The 8,941-nt window shown below is 33.5% G+C and overlaps 3 protein-coding genes across 3 annotated transcripts in view; 2 read left to right on the top strand and 1 right to left on the bottom strand.

Moving 5' to 3' along the window:
• Nucleotides 1–984, top strand: part of LOC110418876 (putative FBD-associated F-box protein At5g22720) — a 1,480-nt gene extending 496 nt beyond the window's left edge. The window contains exons 2-4 of the mRNA XM_021431700.1: nucleotides 333–419; nucleotides 502–660; nucleotides 769–984. Coding sequence (XP_021287375.1) covers nucleotides 333–419; nucleotides 502–660; nucleotides 769–984 — 462 coding nt within the window. The remainder of the gene's footprint in view (nucleotides 1–332; nucleotides 420–501; nucleotides 661–768) is intronic.
• A 1,020-nt stretch (nucleotides 985–2,004) lies between these two features.
• CRR41 (potassium/sodium hyperpolarization-activated cyclic nucleotide-gated channel protein) lies at nucleotides 2,005–2,805 on the bottom strand. Its single transcript, XM_021432925.2, has one exon. The coding sequence runs from the start codon at nucleotides 2,773–2,775 to the stop codon at nucleotides 2,098–2,100; it is 678 nt and encodes a 225-aa protein (XP_021288600.2). The 5' UTR covers nucleotides 2,776–2,805; the 3' UTR covers nucleotides 2,005–2,097.
• A 650-nt stretch (nucleotides 2,806–3,455) lies between these two features.
• On the top strand, nucleotides 3,456–7,372 carry FIE (Transducin/WD40 repeat-like superfamily protein). Its single transcript, XM_021432427.1, has 13 exons — nucleotides 3,456–3,742; nucleotides 4,137–4,202; nucleotides 4,291–4,413; nucleotides 4,530–4,610; nucleotides 4,679–4,771; nucleotides 4,908–4,983; nucleotides 5,121–5,200; nucleotides 5,279–5,350; nucleotides 5,907–5,966; nucleotides 6,098–6,194; nucleotides 6,396–6,459; nucleotides 6,546–6,605; nucleotides 6,698–7,372. Exons 1-13 carry the CDS (start codon nucleotides 3,566–3,568, stop codon nucleotides 6,759–6,761), a joined length of 1,113 nt encoding a protein of 370 aa, XP_021288102.1. The 5' UTR covers nucleotides 3,456–3,565; the 3' UTR covers nucleotides 6,762–7,372.
• The last annotated feature ends 1,569 nt before the right edge of the window (nucleotides 7,373–8,941 follow it).

The following is an 8,941-nucleotide window of genomic DNA, read 5'->3' as shown; positions in this document are numbered from 1 at the left end:
CTAGGCTTAAAGCTTTATATCTTATATGTGCTAGATTTCAAAACGAGCACTCCGCTCAGCTTTTTTTTGCTGCTTGTTCGGTCCTTAAAGAGCTGCTTTTAGACAAATGCTCTTGGAATAAAGTCAATGGCGTCACTATCTCTATTCACACTCTGCGTACATTAACTATTTACCATCATACAGCTTCTAATTATTTTCTAAAATTTCATTTTTTCTCAAGTCTTAAATTTTTTAAGTTGTGGAGTGATTCGCCATTTGAAATTGATTTTTGTAACCTATCTTGTGCACACGCTCATATTGAGATTGTGCCCTGGAGACCTTTGTACAAACAGGTTCAGCTTGCTCACTGCACACTTAAGTTATTGAAAAGTGTTTGTCTCAACGTCAATTTTCTTAGACTATCACATGGCACTCTTCAGGTATTACCAACTTGTCAATTTCCATCTTTGACTACTTTTAGAAGATCTTCTACTTAAATTCTTTCATTCCTTGTGTTCCAAGACCATCTCTTGTGCAGAAAATTTTGATGCTGATCATGTTCCTCTATGTTTCGCTTTAACCCATTTGAAAGTGAGCGAAGGGGATTGTGATTTTAGTGCAGCTGCGTTGCTGCACATTATTGAAAAGTCAGCTCATCTACAGTCTCTAGACCTTCCTGACGTAGGTTTCTCTAAATTGAAATCTTTGCATAATCTGCTACTTATTGCTGTGATTTTATGAGATTGCTGACTTGTTTTTCTGTCACAAATGATTCTTGGTTTGTTTTAGGGACTTAAACTACGCATTCTCAAGGAAGAGGAAATTCATCTTCTGCAGAATGTTGTACCCCGCTGTTTGACATATTATTTGAAAACTTTTAGACTCTCAGGTTTTAGGGGAAGTGTGGAAGAGGTTAGTTTCTTAGAATACATACTCAAGAATGCTAGTGTTTTGGAGCAATTTTCAGTCCATCGCTCAAAAGACTTGAAGGGGAAGAGGGGATAAGATGCGAGTTGAGGTAGCCAGCTCAACGGGTTCCCCAACTTAATAAATATTTGAACTTTCATTTAAATATGTAATTTTGATATGAAAGGTAAGATTAAACAGAGTTTACGTTTATTTTGTTGATTCTAAAATTAATTTTTATGTTATTATTATTATTATTAAGATTTTGATTGACAGTAGGATTAATATCCTCTGTGAGTGTTATATATTAGTTATGAGACTTGACCAATTGTTTTATGCAATAACTTGATTTTAACATATAATCTCTTATGAATTTTTTTTTATAAATGGTGGCGGTTATCGTTTTTTAATTTTAATTTTTTTTATTATATATATATAATTTGAGATATATATATATATATATATATATATATATATATATATATATACACACTATAACTAATCTTATAATTGTACTTTAATCACCATTCATTGTCTATAGAAACATCCAGCTAAACATCACCCGGTCAATCTAAATACATACACCTGTAATTTTTTCTATAAAGTATTCGATGTATGTATATAAAAGATGTGAAACCATTATTAAAATTATGAAGCCTTTTGGCTGATAAAGGTTTATCAAACATATTGAGGATATTTGTTTGTTAGTTTTTACTTAAAATTAAGAATAAAAATTAAGATAAATGAATTCAATTTTAATTTATACTTACAATTAATTAAGAATTAACAAACACACTTATTTTATTCTTCCTATCAAAGCAACTTTTAATGATAAATAAAATAAATTCACAAATAATCAATTAATATAGCAAAAAGGACAAATTTCGAGAGTTTGTCCCTGAAATCATGGCAGCATGGTAAAGACTCAAGAGAATTTAATTCATTGTAATTAAACCCAAGCTTTAATTATATGCTATTGTTGTCTGTGTTATCTCACTAGTTAAAAGTATAAACCATAGGCTTAAATTGGAAATTGATTGAGCCAGTTTCCATCCCAACTCTCAATATTTTATTTTGCATAAAAACAAGCTCGACAAAGAAAAACTTATAAGCCAAATAGGTCATCAATCGAAAATTAATTTTAGATACTGAAATTGTTAATTAACACTTAATTTACATTAAAGTTTAATTATCTCTCTTGCTCTCTACCTTTCAAAAAGAGTTAGCAACTAGAATGGCTTGCCTGCACCGAGCCTTGGCCTTCTCAAGTCTCTCACCCAGAGTTTCTTCCTTCACTGCAGCTTTCACCATAGCCAAATCCATTTCCATCAATCTCAAAACCCTGAACAACTCCGTCACCATTCTCTCTTCCACCTTCCCTTCATCCCTCAACACTTCTGCTTCTTCCCTTGCTCTCTCTGCCACAAGTTCTCCAGCCTTAGCCAACAGCTCAGTGGAACCAAATTCTCTCCCCATTAACCCTTCCAACTTCTCCAAGAAGTCCATTATCACATACCCTTTTGGCATCTCTAAGTTAATCTCCTTGGTTCTCTTCCAACCAACCTCGAAATTTGGTGGTTCTGGCTTTCCAATGTCTGGTCTCGGTTTTCTCTCCCGGATTATCTCTGATCTTCTCCGTTTCTCGATGGGGAAACTGTCTGGACTTATGGTGGTATCATGAGAGATTGGAGATGGAAAATCTGGCTGATGAGGAGCCGAATTTGCCTCTGCAGAAGTGCATTTGATGGTGAAATGTAGTGGTTTTACTGTGCTATGGATTGGGAGGTTGGATAGATGAAGATGGTGTGGGGGAGAAAGGAAGTGAAGGAGAGTGGAGGCCATGGCAGTTTGGAAACCAAAGTGAATGGATGAAGATAAGGCCTGGACCATTTCTGCTATTTGTCCTTTTGTTAGACTGCTATTTGCTGGAAGAATAGGACATTGCCAAAAAATCCATGGGGTATACATAGGAACTTAAAAGATACATTTTTATAGTTAGCATTAATAATAATAATAATAATATTATTATTATTAAATTTTATATTTGATGTATTATTAATGTATAGTATTTATATGTTATTATTTATTGGATTATAAACTATTTATTAAATTATTATTAATAAATAATAACTAATATAATAAATATGTATTAATTTTATAAACTCAACTTATAAAATTATAATTTATATGTCACTAATCTATATTTTTAATCTAAAAGACAAATTTATTAAATAAAAAAACTCTTATAAATTTAAAATCTAAGATTAATTTTTTTATAATTTAAGAAAAAAATTTGTCTTATTTCGAAATAAATTTATCTCCATCTTAACATTTTTTATAAAAATTTTCATGTCATATAAAAATTGGATAAACTCTAATAACACTTATTAGAAAGACCTTGTCTTATAAACCTAAATACATATTTCATCTTTTTAGTAATGCGAGATACTTGACATACTGTATATAATAGAGCTAAGATAATAATTTTAAGAAAAAATCTATAAAAATAAAAGTCACAATAAAAATTATATTTATTTTGTTTTTTTTTTTAAATTAAAGAGTAAAACAAAAATTCACAAGTGAAAACGGAGAAACTTATTCAAAGCGAGCTCTCCCGTAAGTTGGAACTGAAATCTCTTGATTTTGTCTGGTCGGGAGCCAACAAGTTTTCAAAGCAAAAATGGCGAAGACGCCCATAGGGCTAGAACCAGTGGTGGGATCTCTAACACCGTCAAAGAAAAGAGAATACAGAGTCACCAACCGTCTCCAAGAAGGCAAACGCCCCCTCTACGCCGTCGTTTTCAACTTCATCGACTGCCGTTACTTCAACGTTTTTGCTACCGTCGGTGGTAACCGGGTAATTTTTGTTTGTTGCCCTTCGTTCTGGGAATTGATGGGTTTCTTTTAGTTTCAATTTGCTAAGCAGGAGACACCTTCTTTGCCCTGTTTTTGGGAATATTAGCCAATTAATGACTTCAATCTTTCTGAATGAGCGCCGCGCCCTATGTTCTGCTTTTATGAATGCAAATGCTTGAAAATTCGAGACCCTTTTGATCTTTTGTTCTTTCTTTTTTTGAAGTTTTTTTCTTCAGTCTTTATTTTAGTTTGGATGCTTATTTTGATTAGAAAATGTGCAGTCTTTACCAGTTTTGTTTGTTTTTCTCCCACCTTCATGCATCCATTGAAATGATGTTACTGAATGTTGATATGCCCTTATGTTTGCAGATGTTAATATACCCTTATGTTTACAGGTGACAGTATACCAATGCCTTGAAGGCGGTGTTATAGCTGTTTTACAGTCTTATGTAGATGAAGATGTAAGAAACAACACTCTATATTGCAATTTTTTTCCTTTAAACATGTCTTTTTGCACCATTGCATCATTCCATGTGCTTTGTAGATCAGAAGGATGAGTCTTTCTACACAATAAGTTGGGCATGCAACATTGATGGTACTCCGTTTGTGGTGGCCGGAGGTATTAATGGCATAATCCGTGTAATTGATGCAAGTAATGAGAAAATACACAAGGTATCATCTTTAGAAAATCAGAGCTGCTATTTGGATGTCCATTCATTGCTGTTAAAAAATGATAGTGTAACTCATATATCGTTTTTTCATTCCATTGCATGCATGTGTATCTGCAGAGTTTTGTTGGCCATGGTGACTCGATCAATGAAATCAGGACTCAGCCATTGAAGCCATCACTTATAGTGTCTGCAAGTAAAGTAAGGATCAATACATATGCTTGATAACTGTTTGCTTTATCAAATGTCTAAATTTTGAAATTGGGCAGGATGAATCAGTTCGGCTGTGGAATGTTCATACTGGAATATGCATTCTGATATTTGCTGGAGCTGGGGGTCACCGCAATGAAGTTTTGAGTGTGGTAGGTAAAGACAATATTGAGTTATGCTATGCTGTCTTTCCCTTGGAGAATTGTACCATGTCCTTTAATGTTTGGTTTGTTTTCTTTTTTCATATTTCTTACCAACATAAACAGACGGTTATGATTGTTATTGTAGGATTTCCATCCTTCAGATATTCATCGCATTGCAAGTTGTGGCATGGACAACACTGTTAAGATTTGGTCAATGAAAGGTATGACACTCATCATCATGAGTGGTTGTTGCCCTTTTTGGTGGCAACAATCCAATTTATCTGTTGTAATTGGAACGTTAAGCGAACATCAATTTAGACATTTACTCCTTTATATCCTTTTCTTAACCTTTCTTCAGAATTCTGGACTTATGTTGAGAAATCATTCACATGGACGGATCTTCCTTCAAAATTCCCCACAAAATATGTACAGTTCCCTGTGAGTAGCTTCTTCTTCTTCTATGTAAAAATATGACTGTTGTTCTAAGATTTTAATGGTTATATCTATTATTTTCAGATTTTCTTAGCTTCAGTTCATTCAAACTATGTGGACTGTAGTCGGTGGCTTGGTGATTTCATCCTGTCAAAGGTAAATTATTGGCTCTATCCACTGTTATATCATCTTTGATAGAAAGCTCAAATTTGATTTGATAAGCATTGCCACATTGTTTTGTTGCTTTCTCAGCATAGTAACTTGAGCTATTTTGTGAAGAATCTTTGCACATCCTTTTAGGACGTCTCTAGCCCAAGTAGTATAAACTTCTGGCAGCTTTCTGATGCCTTGCTTTAATTCAATGCTTGTTAATGTTATGTCTGCCGCTTTTTCTGACGTTTGTTTTGGTACGGGACATTGGGATCAAAAATGGAAAACACTTCTTTTGCATGTAACTTCAACCGAAAGATCATTTTCTAAATGGCATTTCTTTTCAGAAATCAGGTTACATTGTTAGAGATACAACAGATGGGAACTTTCTTTCTCAAGTTAGGACTTCTATGGTTTACTTGAAAAAGTTTTAGTTGCAGCGTACTGGGAAACTTTTCCTTGACCTTGTTATCATACACCTTTCATGTAGGCTGCTCTGGCATAAGCTGGAATTCTGTATTTCTCTTGTGGTTATATAAGTTACTGTGTGGTGTAATTGCAGAGTGTTGACAATGAAATAGTGCTATGGGAACCAAAAATGAAGGAGCAATCTCCAGGAGAGGTTTGAACTTTCTCAGTTCTCTTGTAAAGCCCTCTATTCCCGTTCATTTTTCTTGTTATATATATATATATATCTTTCCTATAGCCCTCAACTTTTGCTGCAATGACAAATTTTGTGATGTTCTTGTTTAGGGTACGGCTGACATCCTCCAAAAATATCCTGTCCCAGAGTGTGACATTTGGTTCATCAAATTCTCTTGTGACTTTCATTACAATGCTGCTGCTATAGGTATATGAAATGCCAAATCCTTTGGAATGTAAACAACATAGTAATAACAGTATAATTGCTTGATGAGTTACAACCATGCTCATTACCTAGCAGATTATTACTTGTGTATTTTCTTGTGATCTCCAAACCAAGTTGTGCATCTTGATAAGCTTAACATTGTTAAAGCTTGTACTCATCTATGAGCTTTGTTGGACTTGGCAGGGAATAGAGAAGGAAAGATTTACGTCTGGGAACTGCAAAGTAGCCCTCCTGTTCTCATTGCCAGGTTTGCTTGATTTGCTCTCAGTGGTGCTAAAAGGAAGTTCCTTATATATCTATTTAATGGTCATTCTTATTTTGTCTCTTCTGTAGGCTATCTCATGCCCAGTCAAAGTCTCCAATAAGACAGACTGCCATGTCTTTTGATGGAAGGTAACTATCATTTGGATTTGTAATGGTGTTTTATGAGTTATGATGTTCGTTATACACCTGGTGAACTGTATATTTTCTTTTGATTGTTGCAGCACCATTCTCAGTTGCTGTGAGGACGGGACAATATGGCGCTGGGATGCTGTCCCAACCAACTAGTTAATCCCAGTAAGTCTGCCAGAAGAATGTTATCGAAGCAGTTTTTTTCTCTGTTCAACTAGTGATTAATAGGAAGATGTTGTCTTGGAGCTAATGCGTTATTCTCATCATGTAACCTGTTGGGAAAAAATGCTTTCTAATGTTCAGGGAGTAAATTAAAGCTGCACGTTATCAGGTTTGCAGCATTTCAAGAATCCCATAAAAGCTTATATGTTTCCAGAACATCGACAGCCATAACTGTAATTTAGAAAAATTCATGGCTCCCTATGAAGATGATAAAAGAGATTTTGACTTTTGGCAAGACAAACATACTCAAAATCTATTGCAATAGACAGAAGAGCTTCCCCTGCATTTTTAACCAATACCAGGATTGCAGATCCTGGCGAGCCAATGCTCGTGCCTCTTTCTGAGTGTTTGTTCTTGACAGCGCCATGCAGAGGGGTATTACCATACATGTCTCTTGTCCTGGCAATTTATATGTCACCGAAAGTCTTTGACAGAATCAATGAAACTATTAACAATGTTTCATGACCAGCCCTGGTAGTAATATGGACCAGGGTTTCACCCTTTTTGGTTGGTGCTAAGAACAAGGGAAGGCTTCCGTTTGATTATCCCTTCTCCCAAGTTGGTGTCTCCAAATCATGTAGCTATGGGAAGATATCCGCTACGATAAAAATTAATCAAATGAAAAAAAAAAAAAGACAAATGATTCTTGATTATAGATTTATTTGAAAGTACATGTGTCAATTTATGAATTAAGATAGACAACAATTTTAATTCATTTACTTAATTCATGCTTACTCTATGAAAAACTATTAAAGCAATGAAAGAGAAAAAAATATAAACAAATATGAAAACTTAATAAACAGACAAGATGCCGAGATTCTAAATCGAACCAGACCAGATCAATGGCGTGCTTTCTTTCAAACGGCAAGTGTAGTGGACCTAAGCTTTGGTTCAGTTGGCCACAACATGACCTCTTACACCTCAAGCATAAACATTTAAAAAGAAAATGACTCTGCCTTTCAACCAGTATCTTCATCAACTGAACAATAAACAGAAATGGATTGACTTCAACTATATTCTGTCGATTACTAAGCGAGGTTCGAGAGTAGGAAACACAAGAACTATAGAAGAAAATATGTAAAGAAAGAAAGGAGGAGCACAACCAATCACGCAAACCAATATAGCCAATCATAGTGTCTTCTGCAACCCAACAAATAATTCAGTCACAAATGCCAATGCCAATGCTATAAGTGAGATACAAGTTAAGCCAATGACAAAACATTGAACCTGATTGATATTTTACTTAACAGAAAAAGACTTATTATGAAATATGGTTGATTTATACGTATGAACTGAAAGTATTTTAAAAGAAAATTATTAATTTATTTTCCCAATGTATAAACTTATTAATCTTTAGCTGTGCATGCAATATTTTATAATCTGGATTGACTTTAGTTATCATAAATGAACCTGCAATTATAAATATAGATATAATTGTTAATTCGGGTTTTTTCCCTTCTTACCAAGAGACAATTTTTTTTAAAGGTACTATGAGACAATTATTTTGTTTAATTAGTTAAATGTGAATGCTTAATTGCATTGTTTTTTAGTTTAAAAGACTTCATGTTTATGGTATGGTCTTTATTTAATGTTAATTAATATGACAAGACTTATCATATTCCATACATAGTTTGTTTTACTAGCGATATTAAAATATTGTCATATAATTTTGATTTATCACATTAATTTATTAATTTTTAAATGCAGTTGGAATTAAGTATTAGCTGTCTGATCAGAACTTGTGTATGAGTTTCCATGAAGCAGGAAGCAACAAAATCCGAAGTTGATATATCATGTTGGATCTGAGATTAAGTATGAACACAGATTTATCAAATTCAAAGAAAGACAATGTATTAATTAAATAATTTTTTTATAAATATTACTTTAATCAATATCAATTAAGCATGGATTAACATTTCCTTATTATGTTTGAGAAAGAAAAAGATAAATAGTGTACAATTATTAGAGAGAGAAGGCTTGATTAATTTCAATAAGTACCGACTAACATTTCTTTATTAAGTTTGGAAAAGAAGTTAAATAGTGGACAATTATTAGGGGAAGAAACCTTCTAAGTAAAGTTGAAAATTGAGTGAAAAGGCTTTTTTTTTTTTTTT

The sequence above is a fragment of the Theobroma umbraticum genome, unplaced genomic scaffold (genome assembly GCF_002168275.2).
Source record: "Theobroma umbraticum cultivar Fairchild unplaced genomic scaffold, ASM216827v3 scaffold_67.0, whole genome shotgun sequence".
Classification (NCBI taxonomy): domain Eukaryota; kingdom Viridiplantae; phylum Streptophyta; class Magnoliopsida; order Malvales; family Malvaceae; genus Theobroma; species Theobroma umbraticum.
Note: the sequence above shows the minus strand (reverse complement) of the source record. Positions and strands in the feature narration are given on the sequence as shown.